An 18,843-nucleotide genomic window follows, 5' to 3' on the forward strand; every position below is an offset into this window, starting at 1 on the left:
TCGTTTACTCCCTCTACATAAGTAACTGCAGCGCAGTTCGTCATTCGTTTACGCAGGGATGGGGTGAGGTCCAATCGGACACATTGCCGATTGGTTGATTAAATAAAAAATTTTTGATAGGTGGCTCACTAAAAAATTCCTAGGCATCGGCTGATATGAGTGGTGTGTCCGATTGAAAATGTGCGCATCTGGGATGCTTCCTTAGGATGTATCTCATCTGCGCAGCTATTTCGGAAGTCCTGCTTTGGATGCTCTGCAGTACTACGTAAACGAACATCAAAATAAATTTTATTAGAATAAGAAACGAAAAAGATCAGAAACAAATAATTGATCCAAGTAAAATAAAAATAAGATATAATTAAAATAAGAATAATAAGAAAAAGTAACAATAAAAATAAGAAAAAATAAAAATAAAAAATAAGAATAATAAGATATAATTCACAAAAAATTAATATCTAGCCTTTAAATGAAATTCAGATTAAATATTTTTTATAATATCTATTGTTTATATCAGTTAAATTTAATGTCAATAAAAATATTATCTTTTATACAATAAAAAAAGTTTTATTATATTTGAATTATTCGAATATAAATTTATGTATAAAATTGTCTTTTTACTTATCATTCAAACAATCGGCTCAATTTCTATTGGAAAATACGATCTGTGCAGTTATTCACGCAGCTATCTGTTCGGTAAATTTCGATCACGTGACAAGTAGATGAGAAAACAGTGAATGCACAAAAAACATAGGTATGCGTTCAGAAATAACACCCGAGTGCATCTAGGCACAATATATACGTAGTAGCGCAACTCTCCTAATCTTATGTCAAAACGGAGTGCGCATGCGCAAAATAAGTAAGTTGCCCAGTAATGCCATCTAATTTTCTTTTTCACTTCTTCTTCCTTTATTCTTTCTCTTTCTAACAAAATATCTCATTAAATGTCTAAATATTTGTAATATTTGTGATATTTGTGACATTTATGTCTTAATATTTTGATATTTGAGTCACATTATTGATTTTATTAAATGCATAATTAGTAATAAGTATAATGCAACTTTTTTTATTTCATATGATATTTATAAAAAATTTAAATAAAATGAAATAATGAATTGAAATAAAATTATATTTCTTATTGTAAAAAAATATAATTATATTTTGTATTTAGGAAAGTGGTTTATTCATTAGTAAAACATTTATTTTCATTATTTTTATATTTAAATATTTTTCTATATAAATTTTTATATATTTATTATGATACATAAAATTTGTAAAAAAATATAATTATATTTTGTATTTAGGAAAGTGGTTTATTCATTAGTAAAACATTTATTTTCATTATTTTCATATTTAAATATTTTTCTATATAAATTTTTATATATTTATTATGATACATAAAATTATTGTAACATATAATACTTTTATATATAATAATTACATATAGCTACTTTTCTTTTTTTTGTTACTTATGTACACACACACGTGCGCACGAGCACTATACACACACACCACGCGCACGCGCGCGCACACACACTATATATATATATATATATATATATATATATAATGCCTCTGCACTCCTCTCTCTCTCTTTCTATATATATATATATATATATATAAAATTATTCTGTCATAATATATGTATAGTTAATGCGTAAAATATTTCTTTGACAAAAATGTTGAGCAAGTTTTCGAGTAACTGGCGCGACTAAAAGTAGAGATTTACTAACGCGCAAAGGGATCGAATAAGCGATAAAAATCATATTTTATATAAATTGAAACCTAAGTAAATAAAGTCTAAAAAAATCAGGAAATGTACTATTAAAGTATTTGCAAATTGCAATAAATGCTTACTGCTTATCTCGTTCATCAAGAAAGAATCTGTATAATCTTTTGATAAAATGTGAATAATATTTAAATGACGAATATAAAGATTCAATATGAAAATGTAAATATGCGTATTACATAAATTTTTCTGATGAATATATTTATCGTTTCTGAACTATGCGAAATAGCGATCCGAGTTTAGTTGCATCTAGAAGTACAATTATTAATTGAACGTTTAGTGAGCTTTTGCATTTAATATATTTAATATATTATTTAATATATTTTTTTAGATATGATAGAATATACCAGTCGAATACAAAAGTTTATTAAGTGCTCAGTGAGCGATTTGTATTTTCGAATACGCTCACAAATTCATAACCTCTTAGTAATTACATCACTGTTTCATCTTTTCTGCACAATTTTTTTCAAAGTGCAGAGTCCAATATAATTGTTGCCAGCCAGTGATAATGACGAACGATCGTCGTCAAAGATATATCGAACAGTTATAGCAAATGCAAATTAAGAAACACCAAGGTGTTTGCTTTAGACTTACCTCACAAAATTGCTTTTAAACTACAGCTTTGAACACGAAAGTTTCCCAGTATCTATTCAAATTACTTACCGCTTTATCCCTACTGTTATGCAATTGTGATTAACATTACAAGTAGTAATTAAAAAGCAAAGTAACGAGCAAGATTTTTTTGAAAGATCATGGATATCATTGTAAAGTTAAACGAGCAAACAGCAGGAAGGGACAAAATAATAAGGTAATATTAAAATTTTGTAATAAAATAATTTTCTTTATTGATATATCTGTTGTTCGATTATATTCGATATTCAAACTCTTGATTTCTTTTTATTTTTAATTAAATATATTTTTGTATATGTATGGTCTCTTAGTTAAGCTTGTAATTTTTTTCTCTTCACATATTGAATAATTACTGTTATCCATAATTGACTTTCAATATTACAATATTTGATCAATTTATTTAAAATTGGTTTTCCTAAAGAAGTTAAAAGGAAATTATTATTTATTATTTATATAATTTATAAATTATAGAAAATTAATCTATTTTTAGCAAGTATTAAAAACTATATTTCTTATTTCAGATTACTTCAATATGGAAGTCGAGCATATTGGTACTATGCACAAAATGTACATAGCACAAGATATTCTGCAGAAATTTTGAGGAGTTTGGAATTCACTTTTAGTTCATTTCGAAAATGTATTTAACTGATTTGTGAAAACATCTTTCTATAATGGATAAATTAATCATATCATATTTTTTTCTTTCTAGTGCTGCGTTTTGGAAGATGTTTAGATAGCTTCTATTTTGCTCTAAAAATGATGAAGTATCCCGATCCAATGGTGAGGATAACATTGATTATGGCAAAGATGACAAATGCTTTGTATTTATTAGCAGATCATTTTATTTGGATTGGTAGAGTAGGGATTGTACGAATCAACTTAGAAAAATGGAATAGAGTTGCTAATAAATATTGGTTGCTAACTATTGTTATGAGTTTGATAAGAGATATTTATGAGATTATCAAGATTTTAGAACATAAGAAAAATATATTTAAACAACATCACATATTATCTTGTCTAAAAAATCACAAGGAAGTAATGATGGATACTATTAAAAATGGATGTGATCTATTTATTCCACTGACAGCTTTAGGTATCACAAAATGTACTCCAGGTACAATAGGCTTACTTGGAATAATTTCTTCATTTATTGGTTTATATACAATTATTAATCCACTTTATAAATTATCTCCATCTTAGGATCAAATATTTCATAAGTTCCATTCTTATTTATATTCCAGTATACTAAGGCTGCGTTTGGGCTATCAGCACTATCACATCATTTCATCTTTATTGCTCATTATATGTAAATTAAGAATAGAATGATGCGATAGTTCTAATAGTGTTTAATAGTGTTTAATAGCTCCCCGAACGCAGCCTAAATATAATATATGAATTGTTTATTATTATATCATCTTTTGTACAGGTACATATATATATATATATATATATGTGTATTTTTACCAGTATATATATATATATATATATATACACATACACATACACATACATATATCATACATACATACATACATACATACGCTTGCACATATGATTAGAATTATTTATAAATGTATGTAGACAGAGGCATTGTTCTTATGTATTAAAACGTTATATAATTTTATAATCACTTATGATAAAGTTATATGCCTTATTAAATAGAACAAATATATGAGATTTACATTTTTGTCTTTTCTTAAAATATATATATGTGTGTGTGTGTGTGTGTGTGTGTGTGTGTGTGTGATAAATATTTTAAAAAAGTTTATATCAAACTTGTCCAAATTCATTAAACAAAGGAATTTGTACTCTTTCAAATTTCATTTACAAACAATTATATCACTGTTTTAATGACACAATTGAGATATACAGATATAAAAAACACAACAATTCATAGATAAGATCTCAACTTTCATCCTGTATTTTTTTTATCATATTATTTAGCAAGTTAATAAAAAGGAGAACACATTTTATTCTCAAATAAGAATTTGAATAAGTTTGATCTATATATTTGTCTATATATTTGTTATTTTGTAAAAAAATTTTATAAAAAATAATTTTATGTAAAAATATCAATAATTATGTCATATCATCAAGCATTGTCTATGAGTAATGGTGATGTTTCCTCTTGGATCAATAATCCATATTTATTTGAATAATACATCAATGTAATACTCCATTTTCCACAGATCATAGACCATACTGCTGGTATGATAGTGCTCTCAGAAATTGGTTGAATAGCTATAATAATAAATTTTTACATGTTTATATTTTATATGCAAACATCTATTTTCCTACTGTTACCAAATGAACCTTTTATGTAGAACATTAAAAATAACATGTAAAAATATAAAAACAAATAAATATATAAAATTTAAAACATACTTACAAATTTTATAGTAAAATGTAAGAAACAGGTACCAAATCATTGCAACTATGCAAAGTACAGCACTTACAAAACCCATAGAATTTAAATTTTGCAACGTAACTTTAGTTTGCCATTTTTCCAATGTTTCTTTGCCTTTTATCCAATGTAAATGAAAACAGATTCCAGCTAAAACACCTATATATGCATTATGACATTAATAATATTTTGAAATTTTTTAGTTTTTATCTCTTTGATTATATGAAATCATATTAAAAGCAAAAAAGTTAAATGTCTTTCTTATTTATTACGTATACAGTTAGATTTAATTTTTTGAAATATTTATTATCATTTTTTTTTAAAGTAAAGTTCAATAAAAAGTTACTGCTAATGTTTTTTTATCAGGTATTTCTATTTAATCTTTCTTTTTTTTCCCAAATTATAATACATATTTGATAGAACAGATTCTTTTAATGTTTTAGATTCTTTAGTTAATATATTAATTAATTAATATATATACAAAATAACTAAAAAGCTAAAACAATAATTGTGCAATCTAATTTTTTGCTGATAATATAGAACACTTCTAATTGTTTAAATCACAAAGAATATCATTTTTTTCTTTCTAGCATTATACCTTTAATATAGTTGCATAAATTTACTTGTATAATAAGCAGTCGTATAAAAAAAACAATATTTAATATCATAATTATGATATTAATATATAATTAATATCATTTTATCACTTTATCATTTTATTTTTATCATTTTATATTAATAGCGGTAAAATTCTAAGTTTATTAAAAAATTTACTAAAAGGAATGATTGCATTCGTGTGTGTGTGTTGCGTGCTATTCTACGGGTCTGTTCTTTTTAGCTGAACTGGCTGCACTAATTCAGAGTTTATCTTTCTTCTTCTAGTGTAAGAAAGAAAGATAAACTATAAACTAGTACAACCAATTCAGAACAAAAAGAACAGGCCTAATGTTTCCTTAATCAAACCTTAAAAGAGACTAGATTAACAACTATATGAAAAATACAATTAATTAGACAGAAAAAATTTATTATTGACTAAGAAGAAAAAATATATAACGCAATTCGATTTATTTCAATCTTAGCCTTAATCACATATTGTCAAAGTAAATAGCTGGTTAACCTGCAAGTATCGACCAAAATCCGACATCGTTATTTCCATAAGCAACGAACAGCACAAAAAATGCGGAAATACCAATCGATATACCCAAAGCACTAATTATCAGAGGTATCAGGACATAACGTAACATTTCTTAAAATATTTTTTATTTTTGCAACACAAGTAGGTTGGTTACACTATACATAGGCTGCGTTTCAATACTCACTGCCAGTACTGAAAATATATAGTTTAGGTAACGTATATTATAGATTTTCAATACTGGCAATGAATTTCGAAACGCCATAGTTCATTAAGGCTTGTTCTATAAGTGTTAGTCTACAATAAGTATTTACTCTTTAAGCCGTAAGAAATTGACCAAATTGACCATCATAGTCGATTATTCTTTTTATATTAGATTATAATTGATCAATTTTTTACGTCTTAAATCTTAAATTATCTATTGTGGACCGACACTAATGCGTCGCGCATCGCATCATGGATCGTGGGCCGTAAGAATGGGCCAATCACAGAATGTGGAGAGAATACTTGATTGTGATTGGCCCATTCTTACGACCCACGATCTTTGAATATATAGACATGGAGGGGAAATATTGGTATTGAAAGTGTGTCCAAAGTATGTGCGAAAGAAAAAGATATACGAGTGTACTTCTTTCTGAGCATGCATCAAAATTGACAGATACTGTAGGCAAGCAATATATAGGCTGCGTTCCGCTATTCACTGCCAGTACTGAAAATATATAGTTCAGGTCACGTATATTATAAACTTTCAGTACTGGCAATGAACATCGGAACGCAGCCATAGTGTGATATAAAGAACAATAGGTAACAAAAACTGTCATAAATGATATTATATAGGAATGTAATGAAATGTTAAATAAATATTAATATATAACACGAGAAAATAAGATAATTATTTATTAGGTGTACAAAAAAGTTCTGAGCTTTAGATTTCATACAACCGAAATAACAATTTAAATTTTATATATCTTCCTGCCCTTTTGCGGTTTTAAAGCGTTGACATTTAGCCTTCTAAAATGCCATACGGTTTGGCGTTTGATGCACATAACCTCAAAAATCAATAGTGTTCACGATGGCAATAACAAAAGAGCATATTCGATTTTCCATCCACTTCGCGTTTCATCTGAAGAAAAATGCTGCTGAAGCCACTGCAATGATTTGTGCTGCATATGGAGAGAACGCTGTAAGTCATATTACATGTAAAAGATGGTATAAAAAATTTCGCCAAGGAGATTTCAGTCTTGAAGATGAACCGCGTGCTGGACGCCCTCAAAAGATTGAAACGGACGAATTGCAAGTACTGTTGGATATAAACTCTGCGCAAACTGAAAAGGAGCTTGCAGAACAGCTTGGCGTTACGCAGCAAACCATTTCTGTACGATTGACATACGATGGGAAAGGTTCAGAAGGAAGGCAGATGGGTTCCGCATGAATTGTCCGAAAACAACAAAAATCGTCGGCGTGACACTGCACTCACTTTGCTTTCAAAGTTCTGAAAAAAAGATTTTCTGCACAAAATCATTACAGGCGATGAAAAGTGGATTCTTTATGATAACCCTAAACGTAGAAAATCATGGGTTGACCCTGGTCAACCTTCGACATCGACGCCAAAGCCCAATATCCACGTCAAGAAGGTTTTGCTCTGTATCTGGTAGGATTGGAAAGGTGTATTACGAATTGTTACAACCGTGTGAAACAATCACGACAGACCAACAACAATTGACCAATTTGAGCGATGTATTAGAAGAAAAGAGGCCATTTACTGGCCAAGGACGTCGTAAAGTGATCTTGCTTCATGACAATGCTCGACCACATGTTGCGAAAGCGACTCAGGACCATATCTTTGCGTTAGGCTGGGAACTTTTCCCGCACGCGGCGTAGCCCAGACATGGAGCCTTCCGATTACTACCTATTCCGTTCGCTGCAGCATCATTTGGCTGATACATTTCGTGAGATTTGAAGAGATACGAAAATGCATTGATGACTTTATCGCTTCGAAGCCGGTGAGCTTCTATCGTCACGGAATTCGCAAGCTACTCGAAAGATGGCAAAAGGTCGTTGCAAACGAGGAATATTTCACTGATTAATATTTTTTTTGTTTGTTTTTGAATAAAGATTGAATTTTACAAAAAAAGCTCAGAACTTTTTTGTATACCTAATAGAATACGGTCTTCACCTTCGATTTGGTTAAAATTAGGCTCAATCGACGCGGTTTTCACTCAAAATAAAAGAATCTGACAGAAAAACGCGGCGGTCTGCCTCGCGAGATATTAAGTGTTAAATTTGACCACTTTTTTGGTTAGGAAATTTGTCATACCGACATAATACAGCGAAGTATGCGCAGTGATCACGTTTGCATGCTCAATGATTACACACGCATGCTGTGCAAACGCACACGAAATTTAAACTTAATAATATTGTCGCACTCGCGGCGGGTTCGCTCGCGTCACTCTCACGCAAGAAAAGAAAGAGACGATTAAAAAGGAAACACACTTTATTAAACACTAAGCACAGGAGCGATAACAAAAGCTTTTCAGTTTAATAATAGTTCGCCACAGCTCAAACTCGCGCTGCGCCGACTCTCTCGCCAAAACAACCGCTTGACGACCGCGTCGGCAAGGAATGATCTTCAAGTTGGAAATGTATGAGGGTAGCGTCGAGCGGAACATCGCTCGGTTGTAACACTATTCCCCTCCTTTTTTCGTCCCGACAATTCCAGGGAACTCCCTGGCAGAAAAAGTCGGCTTCTTCCATAATGAAGCTCAGGGAATCTGTCGGCTTCCTGCTCTACCTCGAGCTGCTGCCACGAGTTACCGAGCGCCGAATCAATCCCAAACTTCACCCTTCCTGGAAGTTCTGTGCCGCTGCGAAATCATCTTCTCTCTTTTTTCTTTGTGATACTTCTTTATCTTGTGCTTGTATCTTGCGCATTTCTCTCTTAAATCTTCGGACAAGGAGAGGGAAGCTTCCGTGGACCCTTTCGTCCTTATGGACACTCCAAGTCCTCGCCTCTTTGCCCTAAGTCCCTCGGAAAAACCACGGTTCAAAAAAAGGGCGAGGCGGACTTTTTAAAAAAAGTTTTCCTGAGCCGGATGTTAGAGTAAAAGATCTCCCTCTTTAAGCGATGCCAACAAACCTCAAACAAGAAACACAAACATAAACAGTATCTACAGTATCTACTACTAAAGAACTTTTTTCTTAAACATATCTATTTATATATCTCTATATATATTTTTTACACACTTACAGACTCAGTTTCGATTCTTTTCCTTTCCTCAAATCGAGCTAATCTATCTAAATGTACTACTTTATTTTTATGCCTTTTCGTTTTTTGAATGCAATAAACTACATCATTCATTTTTCTAACCACCTCATAAGGTTCTTCCCAACTACTTTGCAACTTGGAAGCTCTTCGTCGCATTCTTGAGGATTATAAAATCAAACTTTTTGGCCAGGTATAAAATTTAGTCGCCTATCCTTCCGATCGTAATTCATTTTTATCCTTTGCGATCTTAAATTCATACGTTGATTCGCAACATTATGAATATGAATCATTCTCTCCTTCAACCTAAATGAATATCTTTCTTCCTGGGGAACATAACTGGTTAGAAGGACAATTAGAAGATCTAACGGCAATCTTAATTCCCTACCCAAATTCAACTCTGCAGGAATAAAACCTGTGACCTCATGCTTAGAAGATCTGTAAGCTAAAGGGACCCAATGATCCCAATCTCTCTGATTTTCTGAAATAAATTTAGATAAATAATTTAACAAAGTCTGATCGTTGTCGTTCCACCTGACCGTTAGATTGTGAATGAAGAGGAGTAGTGCGAATTTTCTTTATTCTTAAAATTTGACATAACTTCTGAAACATTCGCGATTCGAAATTCCTACCTTGATCCGTATGTATTTTTAATGGCACTCCTATGCCTAGATACTATCTGACTTATAAAGACTTCCGCCACCGTACAAGCTTTGATATTTCTCAGTGGAAAAGCTTCCACCCATTTTGAGAAACAATCAGTGACTACTAATAAATATTTATTCCCGGAAGAAGAAATCGATAAGGGACCTTCACATCCATCTGTACCCTCTCAAAGGGAGTACCTACATTATAAATCTGAAAAACAGATTTTCCTTTTCAGCAGGACCTTTTTTAGCTACACAAACTTTACAGATCCCGATCCAATGTTCCATATCTTGTTTGCAAGTCGCTCAGAAGAAACTTCCGAATCTTTTCAAGAGTTTTATTTACTCCAAAATGTCCTCCTGTAGGAGAATCATGAGCCTCTTCCAAAACCTGTCGCATCATTTTATGAGGAACAACAATTTGAAGAATAACAGTTTTCAAATCAGGAAATTCCCATTTTCTACAAAGAATTCCATCCTTAATAACCAAAGAATCCCATTAAGATCAATAAATTTTCGAAGAAGCATTCCCGGAAATAATCTCATGTCGAAGAGGGCGTCTACCTATTTTCTTACTCTGAAGAATTTCAACAATCGAAGGATCTTCTAACTACGCTGACCGCCAATCCTTCGATTCCCTACTTTCTAAAACCATCCTTCTTAAATATTCCCCTTTGTTTTCCTCCTCTTTTCTTTTCACTCTGGCGCAATAATTGCAATCACCTTCCGCATAGGGGCGTCTTGATAATTCATCAGCGTTCCCATGCTCCACCATGCACCAGTGATTTCCCTGCTCGATGAGAAATTTCAAAATTATATTGCTAAAGACGTTCCAACCAGCGGATCAACTGACCTTCTAATTCCCTGAAAGACATTAACCAACGGAGAGAAACATGGTCAGTTCTTATTAAGAATTCTCGTCCATATAAATAGTGATGAAAACTTTTCAAAGAGTCGACTATTGCTAACAATTCTCTTCAAGTTACACAATAATTTCTTTCGGTTTTACTTAACACCCTACTAAAATAAGCAATTACTCTCTCTTTTTCTTCTTGAATCTGGGATAAAATAGCACCAATGCCATGATTCGAGGCGTCAGTATCCAAATAAATTTTCCTGTCTCAATTGGAAAGGATAAGACAAGAGAAGAAATCAAACATCACTTAAGCTTTACAAATGCCTCCTGACAATGTTCATCCCAAACAAACCTACACTGTTTCTCCGTCAAGGAAAATAGGGATTTTGCAATTTGCGAAAATCCTGTAACAAATTTCTTATAATAGGAGCATAATCCTAAGACATTACGAACTTGCTTCTTATTCCGCGGAACGGGCCATTCCTGTACAGAAGCTATCTTTTCAGAGTCAGTAGAGATTCCTTCTTCCGAGACTTCATGTCCTAAATATTTAACTTTCCTTCCAAACAGGGAACATTTCTTTGGATTTATTTTTAAATTTGCTGCCTTGAGACAAAGAAAAACCTCTCATAAATTAGCCAACATCTCTTCAAAGGTTTTACTGAAAATCACAACATCATCTAAATAAACCAAACAGATTTTATTTAATATCTGATGAAGAACCTTTTTCATTAACCTCAACAGTCGCCGGGGCATTACATAATCCAAATCACATAAATTGCCACAAATCATTACCTATTGAGAATGCCGTTTTTTCCTTATCTTCTGAACGAAGCTTCACCTGCCAGTACTCACTTTTCAAATCCAACGTGGAAAACCAAGAATGTCCTGATCAAGAAGAAACGAAACGATCAAGAAGATCATCAATTCTTAGCAATGGGTAACAATCCTCAGTGATTGCATTGAACTTTCTGTAATCCACACAGAACCTCACTGTCCCGTCCTTCTTCTTCACCATAATCGCAGGTGAAATGCAAGGACTGTGGGATTCTTCAATCACTCCTTGCTGTTTCATCTCTTCAAGAATTTTCTCCACCTCATCTTGCATCTGTAAGGGAATACGTCTAGGAGTCTGCTTAATAGAACTTGATTTACAGAAATTGAGTGCTCTATTACTGAGCAATTTCCCGCTACAATATTTTCCGAAAAGACATCCTGAAACTCCTCAAGAAATTCAGAAAAACTTTTCTTTTGCAAATTATCTAACTCTACCGAATTCCTATGAAAGAAATTTAATAAAAATTCAGGAATTTTCCCTTCTGGGAGACTAATATGAGAACAAAATAGGTTCCCCTTCTTTCTAAAATCGTCATTATTGAAGAGGAAATTAAAGAATCCTATTCTGCCCGACTTTAACAAGAAAATCTGCTCCCAAGATGCATTCATCCTCAATTCCGCCACATACATCGGAAATTCTAAAGAAAACTTCCCTAACTCGACTTTTACATTTGTTTTAAAATCAATGGGAACGTCTTGTTGGATATCTCAATTTTCTATTTCCTACCCAAAACTATTGCCTTTCCGGCTTAACCAAACTTTTATTAAGAATCGAAACATCTGAGCCCGTGTCAATTTTGAAAACACAATTTTGATCATCTAACCTTCCTTGAAAACAAAAATTTCCTGACTTTCCACTTAAATTTTCGAAAGGAAAATTCCTTTCTCCTGCGATATTACATTTCCCCGCCGAGCCCTGCGTTACACCGCTGCAAAACTCGGCGAGCCCGAATTTCCCTTTCCTGAATTAACTAATGAAGGGCACTCCGGAAGTATCCCTTTGCTCCGCATTGCCAGCATTCGTTGGCTCCTCTTTTAGAACCGGACGTTTCTTTTTGTTTACTATTAAAATTACTAAATTTCCCACAATTTTACTTATAATCATGTGCGAAAATTTCTTCTTTATTCAAATAGTTCCGTTCATCGTCCGACCTCAAAACTAATTTTACAAAACTAATTTTACTTTCGATCTCTCTCCTGAAATTTGGGAAAACTATTTTTTTTAATAACTTTTACCGCTATGGCTCTTTCCACAGCGACTCTCAAAGATGTATGCCCTTCTATTTGAAGGGTTTATTTAATAAAACCGTTTGCCAACGCGACAATAAATTGCGAGCAATTTTATCCTGTACGTCAGGAGAGCACTCCGGATAGGCCAAATGAGACAATCGCTCCAAATCCGAGCCAAGCGCAGCCAATTCCTCCCCAAATTTCTGCTTCCGATTTATAAACTGCATATAATAATTTTGCGCCGAAAGTTTTTCCCCAAAACATAACTCTAGTCTAGAGACTAATTCGCTATATTGCGAACTTTCCAATTCTGTTCCCCCCTCTAAAACTGAACGCACCTTCCCTCTCAAGAAAGCCAATACAACCACTTTATCCGAATTTCCCCATCTATTTGCCCGAGTGATCAATTCGAATTAAGATAAAAATTCTCGCAAAGGAATATTCCCGTCATATATGTCGGACTTTAATTTTAAACCGAGATCGAGACTTAAAATTGGATTTGACTGACCTGATATGGATGGTTCATGCTCTTCGGACTGCTGCACCGATCCTCCCTGCTCTTCCACTCCGCGTCGCCGCTCCTCTCTAAGAAGGCGAAGCTCAATGGTCATTCGGAGAACCATCTCCAAGCTCGGAGTCGTTTCCAGTTCCTCCGTACACACACAAGTTCTTTCTTGCCGAAACAACTCGTCTCCCCGACGCTCCTTCCTGTCCTTCCTCCGTCACTGTTTCCTTTTCTCTTAATTTCGTCTGACGCTCCATCATGTTTTTCATATCTCGGACGAGCCCCCAAAAAATGTTGCACTCGCGGCGGGTTCGCTCGCGTCACTCTCGCGCAAGGAAAGGAAGAGACGGTTAAAAAGGAAACACACTTTATTAAACACTAAGCACAGGAGCGACACAGCTCAAACTCGCGCCGCGCCGACGACTCTCTCGCCAAAATAACCGCTTGACAACTGCTTGACGACCGCTTGACGACCATTTGATGACCGCGTCGGCAAGGAATGATCTTCAAGTTGGAAATGTATGAGGGTAGCATCAAGCGGAACAATATAAAACAAAGGAACCGCAACAGTTATTGCGAGACATAAAATTATACATGTCAAAAATAAAGATAATGATTATTTATTCCTAACGGGGGCTTCGAAGAAAAAAACATCGCACTTGATTAAAAAATGTACTAGTCTTTCTTAACAATATGTGATATGTATATATTTGTATATAAATATTTAATAATAGACTTTTATTATGAATGTTAAAAAATATTTGCTGAATAGACGTACGCAGAGAAAATTTTTTATTATTTACTTTTATTAAGAATTTTCCTTCCTCTTTCCCTCTCCCTCCTCCTTCCCGCGCGGCGTGAGGAGAAGTAGGGGAAATGAAAGGGGCAGGAAAATTCTTAATAAAAATAAATAATAAAAAATTTTCCCTGCGTACGTTTATTCAGCAAATATTTTTTAACATTCATAATAAAAGTCTATTATTAAATATATTATATATAAATATATACATATCACATATTGTTAAGAAGGGACTAATACATTTTTAGTATTAACTCATCTTTTTAGTAAGGCAAGAGATCAATATGATGTTTGGCGTGTATAATTTTACATCTCGCAATAATAACTGTTTCGGTTCTCTTTTTTTGTATTATTAAGTTTAAATTTCATGCGCATCTGATTGCACAGCATGCGTGTGTGATCACCGAGCGTGCAAACGTGACCACTGCGCATACTCAGTTTGCTGCATTATGTCGATATGACATATTTCCTAATTAAAAAAGTGATATTAACTTTAATGCTTATATCTCGGTTCACGGCAGACCGCCGCGTTTTTCTGCCAGATTCCTTTATTTTGAATGAAACCGCGTCAATTGAGCCTAATTTTATCAAAATCAGAGATGAAGACTATATTCTAAATAATTACCAAAAATAATTTTTATCGATGTTTAAAATGAATTAATTTTGTAAACTTACGTCTAATATAATCTTTGTATATTGAATCGGCAGCGCACTTGATCTCATGGAATAAACGTAAACAAATTAACGTAAATTACAATTATGCTTTTAAAAAGTTATGTTTTATGATTGTCAAACACATCTTGCTGCAAAATGTGTTCTGTCATTAAACACTGAACATGACAAACATCATTAAACACTTTCATAGGCACAATTGTCTTAATATTTTTTTAGTGCGAATTATGTTATAATTTAATCATTAAATAACTGCTTCAGAGTATTGTGTTATTTTTATGACATTATTTGAAAGAAAAATTAAATTACCTTTGTTTTTGAAGTAATCAAAATTAAGTCAATCGATTTTGCAGTGACAAAAATTACACAAATGTGATAGATATGTCCTAATAACTTTCTTACAACAAATCCACTGATATATTTAAATATGTCGATATATGGACTGAGTACTGTTAATGTTGATAAATAATTATAGTCAAATATATCAGCAGATAATTGTTTCTTATCAATTTCAATGAATAAGCTATTGCTTACGATTTTGACGCATAGACAATGAGTATCACTCGTCTATCTTTCTCTCGCGCATACTTTGGACACATCTTCGGCTTATAAGAAATAAAACAATTCCTCCTCCATGTCTATATACTCAAAACCCACGACACACGATGCATTGTAGAATAGGCCTAAATAAACTAAGTATTTATAGCAAGCTGGGATTTCTTAATACCGACTTGGAATACAGTCAACTTGATGTTGACAAATGATTGATGACAAATGTTTCGAAGCATTTTGATTTAGTTCAGTGCTCGCAAAGAAATGCACATTTCGGGCCGATTTTCGAGGCGACGTCTACTGTCTCCCCGTTACCGCTCTAGACTCGACGGGCCGCCTATCGTTGCGATCTCAGGGGTGTCCTCGTTTCAGAAATGCTAAATATGACCCTTCCGCTAAACTATTAACAAACATTTTTTCAAATAACTTATTTTCATATATTAAACATTAAATTTTCCATTATTAATGTATTATATGTGTTCCTTATAACATTGTGATAATAAGTAATAAACAATAATATATAATAGTTTTAACAATAGTTTTCTACATCACCCATGAGGTACCATTTTTGATGCGTTTTCTTTTCTTATAAAGAATACATAATACATATAATACTGTTACGATCGAGCAGTACCCTCATAACGATTTCCAACCTGAAGATCGTTCCTTGCCGACGTGGTTGTCAAGCGGTTGTCAAGCGGTTGTTATGGCGAGAGAGTCGATGGCGCAACACGAGAGTTTGAGCTGTATCACGGCGAATTCTGATTTTATTGTGAAAGCTCTTGTTATTACTCCCGTGCTTCAGTGTATAATAAAGTGTGTTTCTTTTTTAAACTGTTCTTCCTTTCCTGGCGCGAGTGTAACACGAGTACGACAATACATTAATAATGGAAAATTTAATGTTTAATATATCATTAAAAAATTGCCTTTTTAAAAAAAGGTATATCAAAAAGGTGTCAAGTATAGAGTCGCGCTTGAAAAAAAAACTGTTGTATCAAGTTAAAAATAGAATGTAACTGACAATATCTTTTATTTAAAAAAAAATAGAACCTAAAAAGTACGTATATATGTTTGTTCATTGGAGAGTCTTTTTATTGTCATATTTATCCGGGAAAAAAAGTTTATATCTAATTATATATATAATAATTATATCATATTAGATATAATTATATATAATGAGATCTATTAATATTACAAATTATATGCAATTACATCAAAGTATTTATAACTTCATATCAAATTATTATATATAAAATTATATTGAAATTTTTTTCGAAAAAAAAGTTTATATCTAATTAGAAATGATTATATCAAAATGCTTACAACTCCAAATTGAATTATATAAAATATATTTCTTTTTCAAATAGAAATATATACATTAAATTATATAAAAATTTATACATAATATATTATGATGCATCAAACTAGGTATAAATAATAACATTTAAACGAGAGACATTTCCGAGATATTACGAGTTTAGTTGATATTGTACGATTTATACGTACATACATATATGTGAATATACACAATTTACGAACACATATTTTCAATCAAATATAAAGGACAAAGGATTCTTAAGGAAAATTTTAAGTTTAATATAATTACACTAATTTATTTCGTTTATTTTATGAAAAACTTAATATTTTATATATGAGATTATTCATATAAATACAAGTATTATAAATAAATATACTTATAAATATTAAAAATATATTAGTTTTTCATATTTATTACAAAAATGGACCCATTAAAAACTTGATCTAATTGTATTTAAAAATGTATAATTATATCTAATTATATATATAATATTATGTCCAATTATATATATATATATATAGATATACCCAAGTAGCAAGATGACGTCATTATGACGAAGGTCATTTTTCGTCATTCGACGTCAGTGTACTAAATAATGACGTAAAATAAATGTAACATTTGTCACGAAATATTATCGTCATAAATATATTATCATTTAATCATCATTTTTAAGTCATTTTTTAAGTCATTTTAATGAATAAATAATAAAATAACATTATTAATTATCTTTTTTAATTAACTATAATATAACTGTAATATAATTATAATATAATTAAATAAAAAAAATATTTCCCATATTTAATACAGTTATTAATAAATTCATAACAAGTAAATAAAATATATGCAACAATTTAAATATTTTCAGAATGATGATTCTTATTAAACATAAGTTCACGGCTCTATATGTAATTAAATTATCTACAAGAATTACATATGCAATCGAGATTTTAACATTGAGACTATTTATATAATATAGTAACATTCATTAACCAGATCTATCATATCTTAAGCAGAGATCTCGTAATCATTTATTTGGTCATTTCAATAGCAGATTTCGTTCCAATACCGAGGTTAAGCAGCATCGAGCAAGATTTCCAAGTGTGTGACCGGTTTTAGAAACATGCGATGATACAAGATAAAAAAATGTTTTATCACTTTCTCTCATTTTTTTCATTTTTTAATTTTTTTTTCACTTATTTTCTGTAAGGGTATTTTATGTTACATATATTATAAATTTTCAATACTAGCAGTCAATATCGGAACGCAACTGTAATTTTGTCGTCATGCATAATTTGATCTGTTCATATATAATCATAAACAATTTTATCTATTTATATATAATTAGATCAGGTCAAAATCCATACATAATTAGATCTACAAAATTATATATAATTATATATAAACTTTTTTTCCGGATAACTAAATTGTTGTGATCCAACTGAAAAATAAAATCTAAGTGCTAGTATCTTGTGATGATCTTTGTATTTTCATTAAAGAATCTTCCTATTCTAACTCAAGTGGTATTAGCTTTAATTCTTTAAAAAAAAAATTGTTTCCACATTGCTAACTTAATTCAAATGATATCATTTGTATAAAAAATTTGATATCAATAATTGGCCAAGTTATAATCCTATAAAAATTGCTAAAATTGTTATTCTACTAAAAAAAAAATTGTTATTCTACTAAACGAGTGATATGTATTATTTGTGTAAAAAATAAAATAAAATCTAACTGGCAATATTTTTTATATTAAGAAAATAAAATCTAAGTGGTATGTATCTTTGTATTTTCATTGAAGAGCCTTTTTACTTTAATCATATAGTAGTAGTTTTAAAAAAAAAACTTATGTTACGAAATTGTCAGATCTAATTCAATCATAGTTAATCAAACTTAAAAATAAAATCTAAGTGATAGTCAATGAAGAGTCTTGAAAATTCAAAGATTACAAAGACTATCACTTAGATTTTATTTTTTAATTTGATCAACTAGGATTGAATTAGGTATGACAATTTCGTAACATAATTTTTTTTTTAATTAAAACTAAATGATATGTATATCTTTCTACCATTCTAGACTCTTCTAGACTCTTCAGACATTCAAGACTTTTCCTTTTCTAACTCAATTTAGCTTTAAATATCACAAAATTGCTTTACTCAACTAAATTTTTATTACAAAGAATTAAAGAGTAACAGTACAAAATAAATGATAAAATT

The 18,843-nt window shown here is 31.2% G+C and overlaps 2 protein-coding genes across 5 annotated transcripts; one reads left to right on the forward strand and one right to left on the reverse strand.

Annotated features, from left to right (window-relative positions):
* Nucleotides 1-1,617: 1,617 nt before the first annotated feature.
* Pex11ab (peroxisomal biogenesis factor 11ab) lies at nucleotides 1,618-4,800 on the forward strand. Of its 3 annotated transcripts, none has more exons than XM_089076417.1 (4): nucleotides 1,618-2,594; nucleotides 2,938-3,053; nucleotides 3,126-3,196; nucleotides 3,383-4,800. In XM_089076417.1, the coding sequence occupies exons 1-4, from the start codon at nucleotides 2,539-2,541 to the stop codon at nucleotides 3,614-3,616; spliced, it is 477 nt and encodes a 158-aa protein (XP_088932543.1). In that variant the 5' UTR covers nucleotides 1,618-2,538; the 3' UTR covers nucleotides 3,617-4,800. The 3 variants fall into 3 exon arrangements, with proteins under 3 accessions (XP_088932543.1, XP_011630515.1, XP_011630514.1); XM_011632213.2 differs by having other exon boundaries at nucleotides 1,622-1,948; nucleotides 2,118-2,594; nucleotides 3,126-4,800; XM_011632212.2 differs by having other exon boundaries at nucleotides 1,622-2,594; nucleotides 3,126-4,800.
* Nucleotides 3,542-6,157, reverse strand: LOC105422726 (heme transporter hrg1-A). 2 transcript variants are annotated; one of them, XM_089076418.1, is made up of 3 exons: nucleotides 5,938-6,157; nucleotides 4,806-4,979; nucleotides 3,542-4,657 (listed from the first exon to the last, which is right to left on the reverse strand). In XM_089076418.1, exons 1-3 carry the CDS (start codon nucleotides 6,062-6,064, stop codon nucleotides 4,509-4,511), a joined length of 450 nt encoding a protein of 149 aa, XP_088932544.1. In that variant the 5' UTR covers nucleotides 6,065-6,157; the 3' UTR covers nucleotides 3,542-4,508. The 2 variants fall into 2 exon arrangements, with proteins under 2 accessions (XP_088932544.1, XP_011630517.1); XM_011632215.3 differs by lacking the exon at nucleotides 5,938-6,157 and adding an exon at nucleotides 5,419-5,906.
* Nucleotides 6,158-18,843: the final 12,686 nt, after the last annotated feature.

The sequence above is a fragment of the Pogonomyrmex barbatus genome, unplaced genomic scaffold, assembly GCF_055798465.1.
Source record: "Pogonomyrmex barbatus isolate J1 unplaced genomic scaffold, ASM5579846v1 scaffold2, whole genome shotgun sequence".
Taxonomy (NCBI): Eukaryota; Metazoa; Arthropoda; class Insecta; order Hymenoptera; family Formicidae; genus Pogonomyrmex; species Pogonomyrmex barbatus.